A 22,975-nucleotide genomic window follows, 5' to 3' on the forward strand; every position below is an offset into this window, starting at 1 on the left:
AGGGATAATGGTGCACATTTCCTGCACATTCTTCCGGCATTGTCGCGCATAAATAGAGGGCGATAGCGGTGAACATGTCTTATGTTGAATTACATAATTTGTTGTGAATTATTATGAGCATTATCACATCGCTTTCCCCGTAGGCATTTTGTTCATTTCCTTCTATTTTTCCTTTCTGTTCAACAGAGACACAGAAGTGCCAGAACAGAAGTGTTTTGTCATCAAACAAGGATAATCGGTTGAAGCTGGCAGGGGTGGGAAGGGGGTTGGCGCATGCATTCGAAGTGCTCAAAGTGCAAATAGAAGGAAAAAAAGAAGACGCAAAGAAGCAAAACAACCACAGTCCATTGTTTAACGCTACCCAAAGATATTGCCTGACGTGTGCGTGAGTGAGTGATATCCCTCGGTTTGGAGAGTTGCGACCGGAAGGCAAAAGGGCGGAACCGTCCGTTGTTTCATTTGGGGCACGGTTTTGGTGCCGGTGCGGTAACGTATTGTTTCGCTTCGTTTTGTTGCCCGTTCGCTTCACGGTGTGTCAAAGTTTGTGGCTGGTGCTAAAAATGCGCCACACAGCCGACAGCGCCAACGGCAACGGGACCGGGCCGACAACAACACAACAGGAAACAAATTGTGCAGTCACATTCGCTGGAGAAGACGCAGGCAAGTGACAAACCAGCACTGGTTCGCAATTAATGAGCGGCACCTCCAGGAATACACAGGCACCCTCTCAATGAAAAGCAAAAAAAAAAACAGACCGGAAACAAAAGAATCTGGCCAGGATTCATTCGCAATCTCGTTGCAGCGGAGGGTGCAAAACAATGAATGAGTGATTAAAAAATTTGCACCTCCAACGGGGTGGGCGAGGAGTTGGGCGGCGCATCGGTGGTGGTCCGATCTGTCATCATGACACTCACGCCACTAGGCGCCAACGTAAACCAACGTGGAACTCGCACGTGGGCACGGGCAGTAGCCACCCTTTGGTGTTGCCCGGCTCTAGGAAGCCGTGGAGGGAGCGCCGTGCGAGTGTTAACACAATTAGTCACAACAATCTTACCTGATGGTTTCATCGCTAAAGCCCACCTGGAGAGTTGCTCCACTTCATTGCATCATGTGGTGCATCGCCGTGCCGGGGACGGAGTTGTAAACGAGCGGATGTAAACAATTTTCACATAAAGGCATGCAGACACACACACAGTGCAACGGTAAGTATATTATGGGCGATAAATATATCGGTCGTTCAGTAAACTACTCTAAAGAATTCATGTTCATTGTTAAAGGTTTTCAGTTAAATATTTAAAATTCCACCTAACTCTGCCTCATAAATTCGTATTGGAGTTTGGAGTTGAAAGTTAGTGGAAATCATTGATGATGGCGCTAAATATTTCTCTTGTTTCGTTAATTAGGAAAAAAAATTATCTATCTATCTCTCTGTAACTCAATTATCAACCATATTCACTCGCTGCTGCAAACATTAAACCACTCTCTACGTACAGCGTAGAACAGTCCGATTCGAATCGATAATCCCTCCCCGTCGCGTTTGCCTCCCTCTAACACGCGGACATTTCGGAGACGGAGTGAATTATTACATGATTAATGTTGTAAATATTTGGATAAGAAATGTTCATCTCGGTGCCACTCGGTTCGTCTCGCCCAGCACTGCCCTGGAGGGTGTAGCCGTGGATTATGACCACCATACCCATCGCCCAGCAAAAGTGGAAAAGACCTGCTTCATTGTTTCTTGCTTCGCGCTTTCCCCCTACTTCCCCTACGCCTCCCCTTTCGTCACCCCGCAGCCAAGCGGAATTTTGAGCGGAAATATCATTCGGTAGGTGTTTGGCATCTCGCATACTTCCACAAACAGGATATCTACACATCGGGTTCAAATTAATCGAACCCGCGCCATCCCGCGCCGACCGGTCGGATGTAAAACAACTAATTAGTCCACATTGGAGGCGGACGAGAACGGGCGAGGGGCATTTTATTCACAATTTCGATTCGTACCAAATCCAGCAAGACTAACGACTTCAGCTCGACTCGCCAACCCGGCACTAACAACTGCTTGTCAATCATTACAAACGTCTGGAATTGGAACTTCCGTTGGCAACGGCGAATAGCAGTGTTGATCGACAAGGAAACAACACAATTTCCACACCACAGTAGCCATTGGTGTAAGTATAATACATTTAATATTTTAATGTACAACGTTTAAGCGCATGTTAGCAATCATTTTTGTAACATTTTTTCAGACTTCGGAGGCGAAACATGATTGTTATTCCTTTCTAATTAGTATATTTTATCAACAAAAATTTCTTCCTTTCTTTAGCATTTTTTCCTCCAAACACTTGAGTGCAAAAGAGTAAAAACGAAAAAGGAAGTCATCAAGTCATTCGCGATCGATCCACAATCCACATTCTCGAAAATCGAAACTCACCCTCACTGCCCTTGTACTACGCTCTGGCTGCATCTTTCGCAAACCCTTCCTTGATGCAATTGCACTTGCACTCCCCTCCCCTCCTTCCCCTTCCCCATTCTCCATCATATTCCCACCGTCTTACTAATGCTCAAACCATCATCTGACACATCGCGCGGTTTACTTTGCGCTCTCTCTCTCTCTCTCTCTCGTTCGCTCGTTCGTTCGTTCACCGTACTTTGTCATAAATGATGGCTGGGCCTGGGCAAACGGGAAACGAGAAGCAGAAATTGTTGCCTTTTTCCAATTTACTATTATTGATTAAAATCTTGCAAGCGCAACAATCTACAAAACGAACCGTAACCGAACGAAACAGCAACCGAGATGAACTGAACTGTGTGTGTGTGTGTGTACGTAGCCGAACGAATATAACCGGAATCGAGATGAAAATTGAACGTCGGGGCACCATGGGCCAGAGGACGATTGTACGGATGCGAATGAACCGGGTACTGGGTTTTTGCCATCAACTGCTCGACCCTCCCCGCACTCGGTAGCTTTCCGCCCCGCCTGCCCCGATTGGTGCAGGGTTTTGCGAGCGTTTCCGAGGTAGCGAGGGGTGACGCGAAAAAACCCTACCAGAAAGGCGGGCGGGAGTGAACAGTGGTCGGTGGTGGTGGTGGGTGGGCAGGTTTGGTTATGCTATAGCATGCCGTGCTCCATCGACGGTGCCCGGCCTCGGGGGTTGTTGGATGAGTTTGATATGGTATGCTCTGGTTCTGGCAAGTGGCAGTATGCCTGGTCCCGTACCTTCCCGTCCCCGGTACACTTTATCCCACGCGCGAGCTCAACCTTCTGCCTGTCTTCCACCTTCCACCGCCCCGTCTTCCACAGCCACAGAAGGTAGGATGAATGAAAAGCTTGTACATGCATTACAATGGAACAAAAATCTGACTAATGTACATGACACAGTGCCTGGGTGGTGGGGCTGCAAGAGCGGACCCGTGGTGGCGGGTTTTGTGGAAAATTGTGAAAAAGAACAGTCTTAATATTGTGAGGAAAAACGGAAATCTCGACGTACGTTCCCCTACATACACACACATACTAACAAAACAGAAGAAGGTTTCACCCGACGCGTTCGTTCCCGTTTCGCGTATTTCGAAAAGTTCTATAGCCATGTCATATTATACTGTTGTGCATAAAAGTTAGCTCCTCGCTTCAAATCGGGGCGAGTGGGAAGGTGTGGTGTGCAATCTTTTCATAACTCACCTCACGCTTACAACCCCTAGCGCTCCCGTTTCGAACCCGGCCGCATCCACCCCTCATCGTATTACGCGGGATTCTGGAAAGGATATACAACGGCACGGAGCAGCATCGGGCAGCAGTAGTTCGGGCGCTCAGCTGCTGTTCGGCTTTCCATTGCAAAACACGCGAAACTAACGAGCGAACGAATGAGTGAACTTTCGCGAAGAACTTCCCCCGGACTCGTAGGCCGTCCCTCACGATCCTCCATCACCGTAAGGTGCGGGCTGTTGCTGGTGCTGGAGCAATTGCAAAAATAACTTGTTCTGTTTCCTTCCCCGTAAGTAGTGCAATCGAATCGAAAGAGGGAGTGTGTGAAAGGGATAAGAAATCCACTAGGAAGGAAAATGCTGAGTGCTATGTGTAGAAGAAATGGGGCCGAGTACTAACGGGGCGCGATCGAATACAACCATCCAACCATCCCAGAAGAACATAATTGCACAAGTGCAAGAGTGTTGCATTTTCCACACTCTCTCTCTCTCTCTCCTTCTCTTTCATTTTCATTATCTCTCCTTTTTTATCTTTCATGCTTTCTCGCTCTCTCTCTCTCTCTCTCTTTCATCTCATATTCTACCGGAACACACGGAAAAGCATCCTTCAGCACTAACCCACCCCTGCCGAACAGGAGAGAGTGCTGAGTAGAGTAGCATTGCAACGGTGTAACACCTTCAATTGAGTTGACTAATGGAAGGAAGGAAACACATGCACTTTTGCAACGATGGCCAGCGTCACTGACACGGATTGCATCAAATCGCGACTGGATCTAGTCCACCGTTTTGCCTGCTTTTCCTATTAAACGGGGATAGTACAGCGTGGAGGATTGAAATAAAGGTGAGGTTTGGGATTTTGTTTAAAGTCAACCGTGAAAGTATAACGAATAAAGGAAGGTAAATGTTTATTCTGCCGTTTTGTGGCTATAAACAATATAATTTATCGGGACTACATTGGGGAACTCTTATGACTACCGTACTAGATGCATGGAGCCGTTCTCTGACGGTAACTTGCTAATCGGCGGGCATTACAGAGAAGCGGGCAGTCTTGAAGCTGATACCAAACTGGTTTTGGTTCCTTAATTGCCAATCAATTTCTTGCCATCGTACGGAGAAACTTTCGGTTATATATAAGTCCCGAAACCCCAATATTTCCTTAAACTTACAGCTTGAACTACTCTGGAAAACTTTTCGTAAGGCGTTAGCTCCCATATGAGGTCTTAAAAAATTAAAGGTTAACTACAATTTAATTTCCAGTTCAAACTGTCTCACTTTTTGTGCTGTCTTTTGAGTAGTAAATATCAAAAATTAATACAATAACAAATTAGATTTACACATACCGAATGAAGGATCACCGGGAAACACCCGACTGAGGAGCGAAATGAAAAACAAAACCCCCGATTTTGCTACGCTTCACCGGGCTCGAAAATGTTTATTTCGAACGAACTCACCATCGTCCCATCGTGTCAACGGCAAAATAAAACCACTCCAGCTAACACACTGCCTGCACGGCGAAGGTGCAGCGAAACAGAAGTAAACAGACGGTTCCTACCCAAAAGCGGGCAAAAGGATTGTAATAAAATAAGAAAAGAAAGCTAAATACGCTTCGGCGCATGTAATAATCGATATTGGAAAAGCGGCAGCAACAGCAAAAAAATGCTTTGCGTGTAATAAAACTGGCAAAATAGCTTTTGCGCCGCGGTGCAGAGACGTTGGCGAAAGCGATCGCCGAGGAGGCTGTAGCTGTAAGGAAAGGCTGCTGCTAACAAGGAACGGGAACGCGCGCAAGCCGTTTCCGTCGCCGACGTGTCGTGCACCAGTGTTTTGCGGCCAGGTATGTGTGCTAAACGAATAAGGTCGGAGACTATGCGGCGGTTAAGAAAGAACGGCGCTCGAATGGGAAGAAAGGAGCTGTATGGCTGAGACTGGAACGTTGCCACCATCAAAGAAACCTCGAGGTCGGTGAAAAAGGGAAATAAATAAATGAGCAGAACATAAATGATTTCGCTCGAAGGTTCACACGCGCGAGTCAAGAAGTATCGATAAAGGTGCAACAGGAATTGTCGGCAAAAAAAAAAATGGTCGTGGGACCGTTTGCAAGTTACGATTACAACCGAATATGGCATTACGGAAATTATAACAAAAGAAAACAGATATTTGTCATTAAAACAATTTATAACCATTCAAACACAGAAGCTCATTCGTTTCTGCCACCAAACGCAAGTAAAAGGATTCCAGTTTTGTCTGGCAAGCAATTAAATGATTCAATTAGGTCTGCCAATTTTATGACGAATTGAGCCATCGCAATCGTGCGATCCGATAAAGCCGATTCGAAAAATTTTCCCTTCCTACCGTGCGCTCCTTACCGTTCGATACCGAAGCGCCGAACAATGAAAACGGGGACTGAAAGGAAATTCCGGAAAACCTTTGGCAAAAGGCGGAGAAGCAACTGTTAACAAAAAAAAAAGAGCTAGCCACATGACCGAAACTGTCATTCAAACAGAGTTCAAGAAAAGCAACTGCAAGAGCGGGGGGAGCGAACTTTCTGCCAGAGACTGGCGAACGCTTTTCCCGCATTCCAACCGATTCCACCGAGTGTTGTCCCTGGGAAGCATGAAAGACTTTTCCTCGCCCGTTCTTGTCCCAAGACTGGGTTGGGATTTTTCGAACCAATAGCTGAGACAAAACGAAGGGGCGGCACCGGGCAGAAAAAGAATCGGGCGTGGAAGGATGTAAAACAGAAAATCAGCATTGATATGATTGAAAAGAAAATCTTCATTGAACATCGAGTTTCGTCGTCGTCGTCGTTGTCGTCGCCCGTTGTCGGTGACGGAATCGTGGGACGGATCCGATAAGCCGAAGCGGGTTGTGTGCCGCCCTGGCTCGCGGACCTACGGAATGAATGGTCTCTCGTCGAATGATTGCGGCACGGACGAAAGCGTGGCGGGAATTTCAGCAAAAAAGGGGACGGAAAAAATCGGAGTCGAGAGTTGATAGAATGTAAAAATAATTGGAATAGGGTTGTTGAGTACGGCGAAGGCAAAATACTAAGGAACAAGTGATTGTGAAATCAGCGTGCAATGGACCGGGGGGGTATTGGCAAAAAAAAGAGAACGAGGACACGAAACTTGGGCTCGGTATCGTTGCTGTACCGTATGCAGAATGGTGAACAAAAATGGACCCCGAAATGCGGCGGTACCAAGTGGGGCGTCTACGGACGACTTGTTCCTGGCTGGTTCGGTTGGAAAATGGAAAATCGCGAACTGGATTCAGGAACAATCTCAATTCTGTCGATGCCGCTATCCAGGGGGGCAAGAGAGAGAGAGAGAGAGAGCTACCACCACCGCACGACAAACTCGTACATAAAATAATGTTGTACATGTAAGTCAGCAGTGTCGGTGTGCCGTTTTGCGTTCAGGAGTATATTTTGCTGTGGCATTAATTTCCTACTGCGCCTGTGTTCACACACAGTAAATTATGACGACAGCGGCGGAAGAGAAAACGGTTCGACCTGTTATGCGGAATATGGAACACATTACGGACGGTGAATCGCAGGAGATCAATTAAGCGAGTCGTGAGCGGGAGCTTTACCGCCCCGGCGCTACGCAGAAGAGCAATCGCTGGCATCGCTGATGTTTACTGGCTTTTGCTGACTCGAACCTGCAAACTACACTTCACTCAACAATCCCGTGTGCTGGCTCGAATTCGATCTTTTGCTTTCCCGGTTGGCTGGCTGGCTGGTATATGGCACTTGCATATGCATACCCGGGAACGCCACAGCACTTCAGCAAACCGGGTCCTCCGGGAGGTAATGAGGAACCAACTTACACGGTAGAGGACGATGCTGATGAAAAGTCGAAATGCGCTTGTGGAGATAAACATATGTGCATTTGTATTTGTATGCATTCGAACCATTGCTGTTAAACCTGTTCAGTTCGATGAGTTTGTAGTGGGAAAACCCGGACAAACGGAAGAATAGGGAACTTATTTCCCAGTAAATATGTAGTACTGCAAAGTTAAATGTCTAAGCAATCTGTTTATATAAGTATTATTTCGATATATTTTGCAAGCATCACCAGTTTCTGGAAAGTGTCCTCTATTCATTATTCATCCCTTTTAACGTAACTATTCAAAGTGTGGGTTTACGCAATGAAAGGATCACTACACAAAGCTACATGCAGTCAATGGAATTTCTAAAGAAACGTACAGAAAATCTTCGGACTGAATCGACTAAAAACTATTAAAGCAAGTAATACGTAGAAAGGCATACAAACACTGCTGTATTATACATTGCACAATTTACCATCGATGTTGCATCCGAACGCACCAATGACGCATTTCCGGTTCGTTCCCCCTTTTTTCATCATTTGCCAAAAAGGTAAGCTATCGTCTACATAATGTTGCAGTTGTTTGTACTCGATGTTAAGATTTCAACCAGTTCGCTAAAAGCGTGCCGCCTCGATAGTACAAGCGTGCGTGTGCCAGTACGTGTGCCACACATACACTCGTATGCACCTTTGTCCAACATTGAAAATTCATTTAACGTGCCAATCCTTCGGTGATGGGGCCGGGAAGGTGAAGAAGAGTGGGAAAAATACGTTATTCATTACAGCGTCTGCATTTGAAGAATTTGAAGGTAATGAATCTTTATGGCATTGTTCATAAATACTCAACTTCCAAATGCAAAGTGTCTAGACTTGAAGAAGGCATTGTGACTTTATGCACGACCGCTGCGAATGTGTGGCAAATGCGACGATTATTAGCAAATATTCAACTGGGTTTTTCGTTACAATTCTTATAATTACTTGGAGGTAATACAGCTATTTGTTTCTCGCATAATGGTATTAATCACGTCTGCCTGTCGGTGTCACATTCCTATCAAACGCATTAGACGCAAGGCAGAACGGATCCTGCATCACTTTCGCATTTTCCGCCGTTTGCCGAAACGGTCAGAAACGGTGGAATGTTTGGTTTCTGACAACAAGAGAGCATCCAAACGAAGAGATAGCACAAATTTCCGTAACAGGTGGTAGCGTTTCCTATTGCTGTACCCTTCCCTCTAGTGATCATAGCGCTTGATCCGTCGACTGATCTTTTTTCTCGTTCCGTTCGTCCAAACCGTACAGCGCGTACCATAACTGTACACAAGTTTATTTTTATGGAAATAATAATGTGGAATATTTATGGAATATATTTATATATGGAATACTTCTAAACCCCCGGACATTTCATAACGACAAGAGATATAAATATTGCGAAATAACCGAACGATAAACAATAAATAATGTCTTCGGAAGTAGTGGCACTCCATGTTTCCTACTCCTAATAATTAAAAAACTTAACTGCTGTACAGTTATGACACGCACTGTAGGAACTGGATGGATAAAATGAGAGGGAGGATTCTCCCCACAGTACCTGAGCTATTTACTCTACCGATCGCTCTCCCTTGTTTGATAGTATGTGCAGCTAATAGCCAATAGCAGAAGATCTCTCATTCTGATCATCGATCAATACCATCAAAGCGAATGATAACGTGAGTAAGAGAGCGAATATATCATGTGCTAACATGGCGGATCCTCGTGCGCAGATTGATGTTACCTCCTTTCGTGGATGCTCTCTTGGTGTCAGAAATTACAAAACTGGACGCTTTTGGCGTGTCCGAAATCGCATGCGCGGAGACTTCAACGAAAGGAAAAGCTAAAAAGGAAAAAACAGCATACATTGACGACTGAGATGACCGTGAGCTTCTCTAGCTTTTGTGAGCTGGACATTAAACACTAACGGTGATTAATTCGTTCCATTTTGCTCTCTGTTTTCCTCCAACAAAGATTGTCATCAAGAAGAAGAATAACCACGTGGAAATTCGCTGCTGCAGCATCTGCTGGTGGCGACGCTTTCTTCTAAACGCTTTTACGTACATAAGTTTTTATATGAAGTATTTTGTGAACACAGTTTTTGTGTGTTTAATAAAAGTATAATTAATAGAATAAATAGTTTGATCTTCGGATTCGTGGTTAAGTTGAGAAAAGGGATCAAACGGAACCTCGCTGTGTTGGGGGCCTTTCACGGGTGAAAACATGCGGCGAAGGATTCTTTCTGCTGCAAAATAGAGCTTCAATTCAAATCTCATAACTCAACACCAGCAAATTACACAGCGCAACTTACCCGGGAAAAAGCTCTTTATAAAGTTCATTTCTTTCCAACATTTGTTTAAAATACTTCCAAAAAAGGAACCTATAAATGGTGATTAGTTTTTTTGTTTACAACACAATTCACATGTTTTTTTATTGGTTCGTAATACATTTTATACAATTGGCCGCGGAGCTTAAAAGTCGTACATCCAGTACACTTTCACTGTACATAAGAAGCGATGTATGTTTGCTGCCTACGAACGATTCTCTCGCTCTCTCCCCGGTCCATATTTGTAATAAATTCACATTGAAGCTAAACATTTTCCGGTACGTGTGTTTTTATTTGTGTATTTCCACACCAAAATACTACTACATTTATCTACCAATTACTAAAAAGGTTATGTGTGACCAACGATTATGCGGGATGGTTAGGTATCGCTCGGGTCGAGGATACACAATACGCACAGCATGTTAACATTTTGTGTTAGTAGTTCGGTCAAGTTTGGTTTCAAAATTTGGTTTTTGTGTTCCGCAAAACGATCGACACACAGCACATCGACATCATGATGAACAATGAGATATTACATTAGCTACTTTATCGTCTATTCAGAGATACATACGAAACCGGAAGTGTGGCGCACAAGAGTCCGATTATACACGATTGTACACAAATGAAGATCGGTGCTTATATGGCCACTGTCACATTTATATTCATATACGATGAGTTCTGTTACACTGGGTTTCGAAACATTTCTTTTGATTTCCACTTACATATTATATCAACTATCATTCTTCCATGCAGACACAGATGGCAAGCCGAATGGCAAACTACACAACATGGTAACAGTGTTGAGTTCTGGTTTTGTGTATCTAATAATGCTGACAACTCTCACACCGCGGTACGGCCGTGGACAGCTAATTCGTGCTTTTACTTCTCAAGTTGTTTGTGTTTTTTTGGTATTCAGCTGAAATATTCCGTTTCCGTTCGGAATCTTTACTACATTACTGTTATCATAGCTTCTAAAAATGCGGAAAAGGTAACTAAGAGAAAAACCAAATCAATGCCGAATTTACACGCTTTGTAACTCTAAAAACAAGTTCCATCATTCACCAAATTTTCTAAAAACAACTGCTCTTGGGCCTGAAAAATTCATTTTATAAGAATGAATGATGATGATTCGTCTATCCTACACCAAATAACGTAGGCGTGCTTTCGAATGACCCTTTTTTTCAATAGAAATTAGACTAGGATAACAATGGCGAAGCTAAACGTATAGCAGTGTCTGTTAAGGCAAATATGCTTTCATCCTTTTGTACGATCTTCACCGGAAGGAGCAAATGATCATGTGTTGTTTTTGTTTCGAATTACACGCTCTTCTTCCCGTATTACAGATGACGTACATCGAAATGCTTACATGCAACTTGTTATTAGTATTATTTCAAACAATACAACTAAATATACAATAAAAAATAAAATGGCATCGAATCATCGTTCGTTTGGCATGGCGTTTTGCATCATGCGCCATTGGTGTGTGTGCGCGCGCGCAATTCATTGGTTTACTTTTCGCTTTTCGACTTATTGTTTTTGTGCATTGTTTCAGGCAGTGCTACCCTCCCTTTATACGTTCCACTACGAAGTACTATGCACTTGTATGTGTGTTAGTAGATTAACATGTTCAGCTCCGCATCACCCAAATGTGAGTGATGCTCTATGGAAATCGCATTGAACGTTTATGACACGGCGCGCTGAGCGTGTTAAAGAAGGGGGATTAAGGATATATTAGTACGATGTTCAACATTTAACATATTACACAGCTTTCTTTAGCAAATCTTTAGTTCAGCTTTCACAATTATCTTCAGTCATAGGTATCGGATAGGAAAAAGCATATTTTAGAAAAGAAAATGTTTCCACCACCAAAACACACCATTAAATGAACTGAATAAAAAAAAAGGGTTAAAAGCAAAATTTTAAATTACTACCAAAGAAAACATTAATCATTAAAAAAGAATTAAACTCCCTCCCTCCCGGGTGAAAACTGAAATGGTCGCATCTTAGTTTGTAAGTTCCTCGAGCAGTTCCTCAGTGCTGCGATTGGCACCACGGAATTCTTCCATGTAGTTTTGTGGTACGGTCCATTCCAGCAGCTCCTGTACGTTTAGCTTCAATCGTTCCAGCGGATCAAATGACTTGTCGTCGCAAACCTTGCGGCCAGCACACTTCAGCGAATCGATTAGAACGTTATCGATCAGTCGCTTATCGAAGCCCAGCTCCTTTAGCCGATCCTCGCTGGAAATTTTCTTCAGCAGAATTGCCACCAGAAATCGCATGCGCGAAATGGTCATCGGTGGATCGATACCGTTGGTCTCCGTCGGTCGGTACTGTTGAGAGAAAGTTCCAGTTAAAATACAATACATACATGTATAATATATGTTAGTTTCCATACCATGGGGTCCATCATATTGTCGAGATTCTTCAATGCTGCCGGATCTTTGTAGCATGCTGTTACGTGTAGCTGATAGTCCATCTTGGTTTTGAAAAATTCCTTACACTTTTTGCAAAGGTACGATTTGTCCTGCTGGTGAATAGAGAGCATATGCTTCTTCAAATGCGGTAGCTGCGAGAAGCTCGACACACACAGCGGACACTCGAACGGTTTTTCGCCCGTATGTTTACGAATGTGCAACTTCAGCACGCTTGAATGAGCGAACGCTTGCCAGCAAACCTGCAAAGCCGACCGAGAAAAGAACCGAAAAGAAAATGTACAGTTTAGCCTTGTTTGTCTTAAGACGATCGTCATTACAAGCTCCCCCATTACCTGGCACCGATAAGGACGCTCGCCACTGTGAATGCGCTGATGAACAATCAGTTGTGATCGTTGCGAGAAAACCGAACCACACACGGCACAACCGTGCGGACGGACCTTCAGATGCGTACGCATGTGCTGCGGCAAATGTCCCTTGAACATTTTGTTGCATATGTTACAGTGGAACGCTTTCAGATTCGCATGGTAGCAGAGCAGATGCTTCTTTAACGCATCCGGCCGATAGAATCCCCGACCGCAAATATGGCACGTGTAGTCGCGGATGTCCATGTGGCTTTTAAGGTGCATCTTCAGGTTAGCCGCACAGGAGAAAGCGGCCATGCACTGGTCGCATTTGTGCTTCTTCACACCATTGTGCGTGGCAAGATGTTGCGTTAGCTGCAAAGAAAGATTTGAAGGAAGATTTGGAAAAAAATAAAACATGGGCACACTCGATCCACAATGTTAAAAAATCGAAACAAAATATATAATTCAAGCCCTCCCCCTCAGAGCCTCGGTTATACTCACGCTGTACATTCTACCCTTCGGCGTAGAATAAATAATAAACCAAAACTGGAGGGGCACACAGAAAGTTGTACCGGCTTGCCGGAGAGAGCATGTTTGTTGCTGACAGATCTGCGTGGTACACCCTCGAGGAAAATTTTCTGCCAAATGAAAATGCACCAGCTTTGTTGAATTGCTTTACCGTGCCGAAAATCATTTCACGATCCTGGCCTCATACTACTGTCCGGGGAGTAAGCGTACGTGAATTGCTTGTTTATAGAATAACGCAAGCAATGAGTTTCTGTAGTACCCTCCTCATTGTTCCCTTAATTATCTAATGAATCTGATTCCTGCGTGGGGTGTTATTACCCAGAGTGAGAGTAAAGGAAATTGGGCTCATGAATTAAGGTCACAAACTATTAAACAGAGACATTACTGTTCTAAGTGAATACATTTCCTACCGTCTGCTGGATATCTCTATTACAACAATCAATGCTTCGTTGGGTTATGTTTGACTTAGTACATAACAGCCAGAGCGCTTCGGGCTTTATGTGCAATTTTGCATCAGAAATTTCAACAATGAATTACACGAAGGAACTTAATTGATTTCAACTGGACCATCCAATCGTTCATTCGAGTGCTGCTCTATCTGTGTGTCATAAGCGTACTGTCACATCAGACTTAGTGTTTGCAGAATCGCCCAATTGTGGGTAATACTTTTACCCGGGAAAACTTACAACATCCCTTTTTCCTGAGCGTACGCTGGAATACGAAATCAAGGATACCAGGATCAGTGCATCACCACACATTTAGCCGCTTTATGCTGCCCTCGAACCAAATCATCCCTCTCTCGGAAGCTTAGCCCGGGACTAGCCTTTCAACGCCAGAAGCGGCAGCAAAATCGGAGGCTTTACACAAACCATCGTACATTCTTGAAAATTATGTCTGCTTCTGACACTCTCGTTTCCCATGCAGCCCCCGGCTCCATCTACCTTTTGCCACAAATTCCCTTCGCCGGGTGGCGGATCCTTGTTGCTTTCGTTTCAACGTTAGCGCAAGCCTAATCTTTCGTGTGTGGGTGATGAATGTTCTAAATCGTTTTTCCCCGTGCTATCACACGAACGATTTGTTTTCACAATCCTTTTACCAGCTCAATCTATCGTGTGTATAAATCATTTAATTTTACAGGAAATTTAATGTAAAGCTATTACATTAAATAGAACTACTATTACAGCACGAGAAGAATTATTCTACCGTCGTATTTTATCAATTGGTTCTATCGCCGTGACTGAACATAAGAATATTCGCTTAGCTAATTCATCCTTCCAGGATACATCCAGGATAACAGTAAAGCAGGATACCAGCGCGTCTTCTGTAATCAAAAAGACGTTAAATTGATTACTTACACAAACATTGCTGCGCTAGTCCTTGTTTGCTGGTGTCCTTTTGCGTGACGTTTATGTCACGGCTTACCCATATATACACACATACAAAACGTCGGAGAAGGCCTGAGCCACTGAGTGTTCAAAGACAAAACTCCAGAGCACCAGACACAGGCAACACCCCATTGCGATATTGAGGAAGAAAAACCCAAGAAAAATGCTGGTTTTTCCTCACACATCCGTTAGCGGACTAAACGGTGACATACTTTTTCCTGGGTGACGACGTAATTCTGTTAGATCTTTCGGGAGAAATTCAGCGCTCAATAATTGTGCATTGGCTTCGTTTGTTTAGTTGACTCTTCGCTTACTCTACCATGTACAAAGCATACAAAATCCGTGGTGCTCCTAAAAACCTGCTCCGACACACGCTGGGGTTGGAAGAAACATTTTCTGCTTTTCTTTCATCTTATTGATAAAAAGAAGTGGGAAAAAACATGCTCGAATCAAAAGAGCCAAGCTTTTCCCACCGGGTTCCGGCATGTAAAGCAAACGCGTCCGCTATTACCGTACAAAGAGGTTGCGGAATGTTGAATTGATTGACAACTGTGCCTGATTGAACACAGGAAGCGTGCGTGTGTTGAACAGGAATTTAAACGTGGGCCAGCAGCAGACAACTGCGTTTTGTTAAAGATTTCTTACATCAAATCATAGCTCCAACGACACCGTCGAAAGAGTTTACTGAATTGAACTGATAAATTAAAAAAATATTCTCCCCAATAGTCTGATGATATTTGTTTCCACTCACCTGTCCACCGCGTGCGAAGGTTTTCGGGCAAATCGAGCAGCTGTATGGTTTTTCCCCAGTGTGGATGCGCATATGCAACCGTAACCGCTCCTTGATCGGGAACGATTTACCGCAAAGATCGCACGTGTACTGTTCGTCCGTACCGTGCTGAGAAGCGATGTGGTTCTTCAGACATCCCGCCTGTCGGAAGCGGTTCTTGCAGTGCGGACACGGGTACGGCCGCTCGTCATTATGTATTCGCAAATGTTTGCGCAAATCGTTCGTCCCCATAAACTCCTTTTGGCAAACTTCGCACTGATACAGCTTCCGTTCCTGGCGTTTGCGACCACGCTTGGACGTGGACGATGAACCACCGGCGGATGATAAAGTTGCATCCGTGCCACTACCAGACTCTCCACCATCCCCATCCTCACCAGCCGTCTCATTGTTGACCAGTTTCTTCACAACCGACTTGTCATCCTCGTCCTCACAGTCCACCGATGTTTCGTCATAGTTGATCGGTTTTTCCACGATAAACAAAGGAAGATCACTCAAAGCCATCTCCTCGTCACCGCTTACTGCTAGCTTTGCAGCAGTTGCGATCCTGCCCTTGCCGGGGCTGTTGTTGTTATTGTTGTTGCCTTCATCCGGAGTCGCGATCTTTGGCGAATGCTTACCGACGTACCGAGACATTCGGGCTTGACGCGTAGATTTCTTCATCATGCCACGTATTGATTTGCGAGCAGGGAATCACCCACTAATCGTCGATTCGATGTTTACAACGGCGTCCCAAAAAAGACGCTTGGCTCGGGCTCGGGCCTGCTGTCGACGTTAATGTCGCTGAGTTCCGTTCTCCCGGGGGGGGAGGAAAGCGAAAGTGTGCTTTTATCAATGCGTTTTGGAACTGGATCCCGTACACGTAAAAAGTTCGACTCGTTTTGAAGGGGTTTGTTTTTCGTTAGTAGTACAACAAGTGTATATTCAAGCAACAACCACCTAACCTACAAACACACCACCGTCGTAATCGTGTTAGTGGAAAGAGTTTTCAGCTCGCTGATAAGGGAGCTGTCGCATATCACCATCACCACACACCATTAGCACTGTTAGTTTAAGAAAAGCACCTAAAACATTACCACCACCACCGTTAGGAAAGAAAAAGATCACATAATGGCGTTATCGCACCAGCACATCGTGTATAACTCAGCGACGAATTCGATCGGTTCCTGCCGTTCCACGCACCATCAGTTATTCGGAGGTTAGAACACACCAAAGGTACACACAGCGGTGGTCGTCGCATGCACACGCCAGTGTACAAGATGCCCTTCCGAATATTTAACCAATGTTCCTACCATCCTAGGGTGGACATGAAGAACCGACCGTTTTGCCACTTCCCGCCTATCAACCTTTGAAATTGTGCCTGATCTTCTTTGCACGCTGCCCCTGCTATACGCTTCCGAAAACGATCCTCGATGGATATAAGTCTTCTCTCACATCAGTTGCTCACTGTCCAAAGCCTGCGCGGCAGAGGCCTGATCGTCGCCTTTGGTGCCGTTGAACGATTTAAGGCCAGTATTATGCATGCACCACATTTCAAGAACTGTAGCTCCGTGTTGTCCGCCTGCTTGCCCCGTACTTCACCATCAAATCAGATCGTAACGAATGGACTGTCACGGGGTTTGAACCATCAGTTGACCTCCTGTGTGTGTGCTACTTTCGTTCTGGCCGGGGCGACGCTGTAGAAGGTGTAAATGGACGATTTCTGTCCTATAGAACCTTACGAATACGATTTAGCATAGTATCTTACTTCCACAGGGTGACCCCGTTTTTGTTGCTGATAGGAGCTGTGAAAAGGGATTATAATGTTTATGAGTGAGTGATGCGTTGAAGAATCAAGTCCTACGTTCCAATACGAAGAAAACACACGCACACGCATAGTTTGCTCTCTACATACACACATTTACCTTTTGAGCACGGAAGAAACGTCGGGTCTACACCTTCTCGTATGGCAGCAACAGGATACACACGGTTCATTCATTTCCACCAAGCAGACCGATCACATTTTATCAAGCCGAACGAATATAACAGTTGACTCAGATAAACGCTATGAACCTTCTCTGTAGCTGCGCAGCTACCACCATATTAGTAAAGCCTCAATTGCCATCAAATATCACGTCCCATATCGTTACGGGTTTGCGCCACCATAGTCCCGTCACACATCGGAATCGCGCGACACTTTATTCCCGTTTAACCCCGTTGGTTATCTGGACATCAAAATAAACATCAACAAGGGTTCGTGTTCTGTGAACGAACCGAAGCAACGACGGGGATTTCAACTGCAACATGACCCCTCGCGATTAGAATTCCTACTGCGTGCTGCGCTTTACAAACACATTAAAACATAAACACACATGGCACACAACAGGCAAACAAATGCGGGCCTCTCGGTTGTCCCTAAAAATCACACGAGTCAAGTCTATGGAAGAAAAACTTCAACTCGCCTTCAAGCTGGAAACCCAAAATGCGGTCCCTACCGTAAAATGTATAATTTTGCTGAGCGAATGACATTCAAATAGACTATGTGTCTAAGCCTTTAGTTTAAGCACAACAACAGTTAATCTATGGTTAAATATTTTACCGAACAGATTTTCGGCTCCGTAAAATCTCATTTTTTTAAAATAGCAAATGCATAAAGAACTTTCGCACACGATTTTACCAATTAAATATTTTGACTCACCGTTTTGGCGATCGTACATCAATAATGATTGATAGAAAAGTTGATCAATGCACAATTTGTATGTTTCAGCTACACACCACCACAAGCACAACAGTATCCTTTCGGTATTCTATCCATTCTTATGTTTCATCTCACACAACATGTTTCTGCATGCTGTTTGCTATGCGCGTGATCTGTGATTCTATTTCAGTCTCTACTTTTATCCTATTCTCTTCCATTTCGTGAGATGCGCGTGCACATCTGTGTTGCACATGTTTTTTGGTTGTTTGTGTTTCAGATTTGGCTTAGTTCTTCCTCAGTTGGGGATTCAGAGATGATTCCGAGTGTATCCGGAAGTTTAAACCTAGTAGCATCTCTCCACCAACAGCGTGGTGCAGCAAGTGTGCTCTTCAACAAACGATAGCGTTGAAATCTGTCGCTTGCAGTTAGTCTATAAAATAATCTTATTGTTTACCCATATCCGCCACGAAAATACACGCCCGATTGAAGAGAGAAACGGAAAAAAGCCATTCAAATGTATACACGGCACATGTGTCGAGTGTGCAATATGATCGCGACCGTCAGCGCGAGCAGAAGAGATTTGTGTTGTTTCACTGTTTTCCCTACGTCGTTCGACTTTCTACGCCGCGCTGCTGGTTGTGCTGTTGAGATGTAGCATGTGGAAGCGCTGGCTTCTGACTGATGTCAGCAAAAAGGAAACAGTGCCGTAGAGAGACTGCCGTTCTCGATAGCGTGTGAGTGTGTGTTTTGGTTGGGATCATGCTGAAAACTCCCGCCGTACATGACGGAATTGAAAACCGAAGCTTCAAGGGAGGCCAATAGTTTGTGTTAGCGCAGGCATCACCATCCATCGAGACGGCGTAACGATACGGGGACCCCAGGAAACGCATCATCTCATCAACCAACTAAACGATGGCAAACGCGGTTGTTGCCTCGCCTGGTAAAGATATTCTTAGCTCGCCGAGAGCGGGGTGTGATTGAAGTTGAGGGCACAGTGTGCGCGCGTCTGAGCGCAGAAACAAGGGCAATAAAATTGCTCCGAAAAGTTGTGCACACGCCGCCGCTGAGGGCGAGGGTTTGTTGCTTGATGCTACCACAATCCTCCAACCAACTTCACCAATAACCGTCAACCTGGAGAGGAAAAATATATCCATATGCAATGCTTGAATGATTAAAAACAAAACCAACTCCCGCGATCGTCCGCGATCGTTGCTCCCTTTCTTGTCGTTGTTGTGCTTTTCGGTCTTGGTCATTATGGTTGATTCTACGCTATATACCACACGATGACGAGTCAACGGTTTTCAAGCAAATATTTAAATGTGATTTCCTTTCACGCTGGAATGAAGATTATTTTCTCCATTCTAGACATTCAATACTAACGTTTATACGGCGATCAAATCGATCTCTCCACAGTGGTCGAAGATCTCGATCGTAATGTATGATTCACATACGTTGATTGTAATGTATTATTGCATATGTATGAAACACAAATAAAATCATTGCGTTTTGCCCTGCCAGTACTTATACAGGAAGCAAATGTATGATCATTCCCAAAACAGCATTTCCATTTCCTAACAAGCATGCGCGCTTGTTCGTAAACATCTGTAAACTGTATAGCAGGGGTTTCACAGTAAAATATACTTTTACCCCATCGAATGCAGTATCTACACCTCGTTGAAGTCTTTCGTCGCCATCGCTATCGCATCGTTTCGAACCAAACCAAGCCAGAACAGATAAACACACCAGCGTGGAGCAACATGCAGCATGTTGCTCTGTGTTGGTTTTGCGTAAATAAAGTCTTATCAAAAACGGTGTTACCGAGGCTTTCTTCCCTTTTCCCTTTTACTGCAACTCCGTCCCACCAAAAGGTTGGGTTCAGTGTGACGCACAAGAATGGAACTCATTTTAAGAAACTTTAATGTCGGAGTCTCCGACGAACCCTTCCGTTACTTTGCATTTGCATGAATGCCCACTTCTAGCATAGCGATCTCGTTGATGTTTTTATAAAGATATTAAGTAGGGCATCTTCACGTTTATCACGTTTGAACAAGATCATCTAAAACCCGTGTAATCTTCTGCCCAAGTTCGTGTTACTTCAACACGACAAATATCTATAATTTTCTAACAAAATATCGCAACCGGCAATTGTTGGGGATTTCCTACAAACTGAACTGTAAAAAACTCACAGATTCACAGATTCAGATTGTCTAAACTTGCAAGGAATACAGCTTCAGGAAAAAGGCGAACAATGTATCCTGTTGGTGCGATCGAAATGGTGGGTGAAATTGGGGAATGGAGAAACCGCACACGTGCACACACACAGCACTCACAAACAATAAGTGTAGCGTCTAAATAGAGTACTTACCTATGGTGATCTTTCCAGAGGATCACAATACTGTAAAAATATCCAACTCGTCTACGTTTGTAGCTATGGTTCACATGTGAAAAAATCGCTCGTACTGCACCTAATCGTAATAAAACGCCGCCAACAGGAAACCCCATCCGATCGATTTAACCGTGTACGAACGAATGAGCGGCACGGAATCAGAATTGTCCTATCGCACACCAAACCACTCTTGGCGCGCTCAAGTGTGTGAGAGTGAGCTGCCGTCGATCGGACGACTCAGCTTAGAGGAACATGGGACAAGAGTACGTGCGCGACTCGTGGAGCGACGGCCCAGGCCTAACTCTGCGCTGTATACACTGAATTCTGGAAGTCGCTAGTGTTCGCGCATCTTGCGCGGCAACTGTGCCGGGTGCATACAAACCGCGACTTTCTGAGCGACTGTTCTCGCGTGTATGCGTTATTTCATTCTTCTAACGCACATTCGATTGGCTCTTCGTAATGCGAGACGCTTAGTCATACTGGTGCTATATTTTGGTGCAATCCATACGTATGGGTTTCGGCGCACTTGTGGATAATATAAGCCATATCATGAAGTGTTCGTTATGATTTAGTAGCTTGTTCTCTCTTTCTCTCTCTCCTGACGATGTCGATAAGCCCGCTCACTGCTTCTTTTAGCTTAACCGCTATCGCATCGGGCAGATAACACGTGTACGACCTTGCGGGTACCATCCGCATCACGGCTAAAGAAGCCCACGTTTCCCGAACAAGAGACCCCACAAAACTGACTGACTGGTGTTGTGTTTGACTGCATGAGGGGTTAAGCTCCCGACACAACGCTCGCTTACCATATGTGTACGGTATGGGGCTGTTGTTAGTTATTTTGATAAGCAAACGCGATCACACCAACACGTGTACTCATTGTACGAATGCAGCACGCGAAAAAGACGCGTCTTGATCGACATGGGGACGGACGGACCCGATGTTTATTCGTGTGCGTGACATATTGGGCGGACGATTTTATGTTTAATTAAGTGGCAGCAATAGATAAATTAATAAAACGGTTCTTCCTTTCGGCGTCCCCCGGGTTGTTCCCTTTCCTGCCGTAATGTTACGATCGGTGACTCCGGCATGAACTAAACACAAACGCATACAGCCGAACAAATCTACGTGTACCATGGTGGTGATGATTTGCGAAGCATCAGAACGATACGAAATTGAAGAGATATTCATGTGGACCTCATTACATTCGTCGTGTTTTTAAATGCCGTCGTTTAAATATGTTTTTGAAGCATTTTTTCTGATCTATCCGTCTGTGGTATCATTAGATAATAACAGTGTTGATAGCGATAGCGAATACTTGTATGAAATTTAGTTCAGGATGCGCTCACGTAGCGTGTGTTGTAGCACAACCAAGTCTCTGCTAGCCATTAGACAGCGAACTTCAAGCGTTTATTGGTTGGAGCATACTTATCATATTTGCCAACATCGGAAATTGAAAACAATACTTTGCAGAGGCTAATCTTGAATGCAGTATAAATTCTTTGATTACCAGAACAAAACAAAACAAATTGGGAAATTCATGAACATATTTTTTAAATAAAACCTTAATTACTATTCTTTATTTTTTACGCAGAAACTGCAATTAAAGAAACAGAATCAACTTCGCTTACAAAGATTTGCTTTTAGGGGGTTTACAAAATTTACAATACACTACATGAAAAATTAACAAACGATAAACGTTCGTTCCAATCCTCTCAACGCCATGATTAAACATACGCTCTTATCGCCATCGTCGGCTACGTTTCGTCTAAATAATCTTCTTGTACGGCACTCCGATGCCTCAGGTTGAGGGTAGAATTATCCTCATATCAGGCACAAATAAACAGAAATTTGCAACAGGCAGTGCATTTCCTGGGCAACTTTGCTCAATTCCAGAGAGTGCAGTACGTCACGAAAATCCGCTCTCCGGATGTTCCGGAGATCATCTACGGTGAGAGCTTGCCCGTTTGTGTCCGCTCTTCAAGCAAGCAGCAAGATGGCATCCCATTTTCCTAGTCCCATGTCCCTCCCAATGGAATGACCCTCTTTCGCTTCGGTTCCGATCGAGGCCTATTTTGCACAACACAAAACCCCAAAGGAGGAAATCGCGCATTGAAGTCTTTTTCTTAGACTTTAGGTACCCGTTACTTGCTTCTGCTGATAAGAAAGCACCACCCAAACGGTGGTGGGAAACATGCGCGATAGGTACGGAACGGAAATAATGGATGAAATGAGGCAACAAAAAATACTTCTCAAAGTTTTGATACTGATAAGGTTTTCAAGGTTCTCCGTTTGCAGTTGGTGCAGCCCCTGATGTTTAGAGGCAGAACGCAATGCATCTGCCGTAATTTGCAATACTGAAATGTATTCTCCCAGTCTACGATACAGCTGAATTTTCATTTTCTATGTTTGCTTACGCAATGATCTATTTTAAGATTACTCCCATTGAAGCTGCACTCATTTCATTACCATCAGTATAGAAACACATGTGGCGAAGGGCTGAGAAAATCGACTTGACCGCTTATCGACTAGCGCCAGCTTCATGCTGCATCGC

At 44.3% G+C, this 22,975-nt stretch overlaps 2 protein-coding genes across 2 annotated transcripts in view; one reads left to right on the top strand and one right to left on the bottom strand.

Moving 5' to 3' along the window:
• Window positions 1-22,975, top strand: part of LOC128307115 (protein pangolin, isoforms A/H/I/S-like) — a 58,182-nt gene that overhangs the window by 17,553 nt on the left and 17,654 nt on the right. The gene's annotated exons all lie outside the window — the stretch shown is intronic.
• On the bottom strand, window positions 9,995-21,007 carry LOC128307143 (zinc finger protein 260-like). Its single transcript, XM_053044878.1, has 6 exons — window positions 20,401-21,007; window positions 17,106-17,142; window positions 15,323-17,034; window positions 12,647-13,030; window positions 12,275-12,553; window positions 9,995-12,209 (listed from the first exon to the last, which is right to left on the bottom strand). The coding sequence occupies exons 3-6, from the start codon at window positions 16,022-16,024 to the stop codon at window positions 11,883-11,885; spliced, it is 1,692 nt and encodes a 563-aa protein (XP_052900838.1). The 5' UTR covers window positions 16,025-17,034; window positions 17,106-17,142; window positions 20,401-21,007; the 3' UTR covers window positions 9,995-11,882.

The sequence above is a fragment of the Anopheles moucheti genome, chromosome 2 (assembly GCF_943734755.1).
Source record: "Anopheles moucheti chromosome 2, idAnoMoucSN_F20_07, whole genome shotgun sequence".
Classification (NCBI taxonomy): Eukaryota; Metazoa; Arthropoda; class Insecta; order Diptera; family Culicidae; genus Anopheles; species Anopheles moucheti.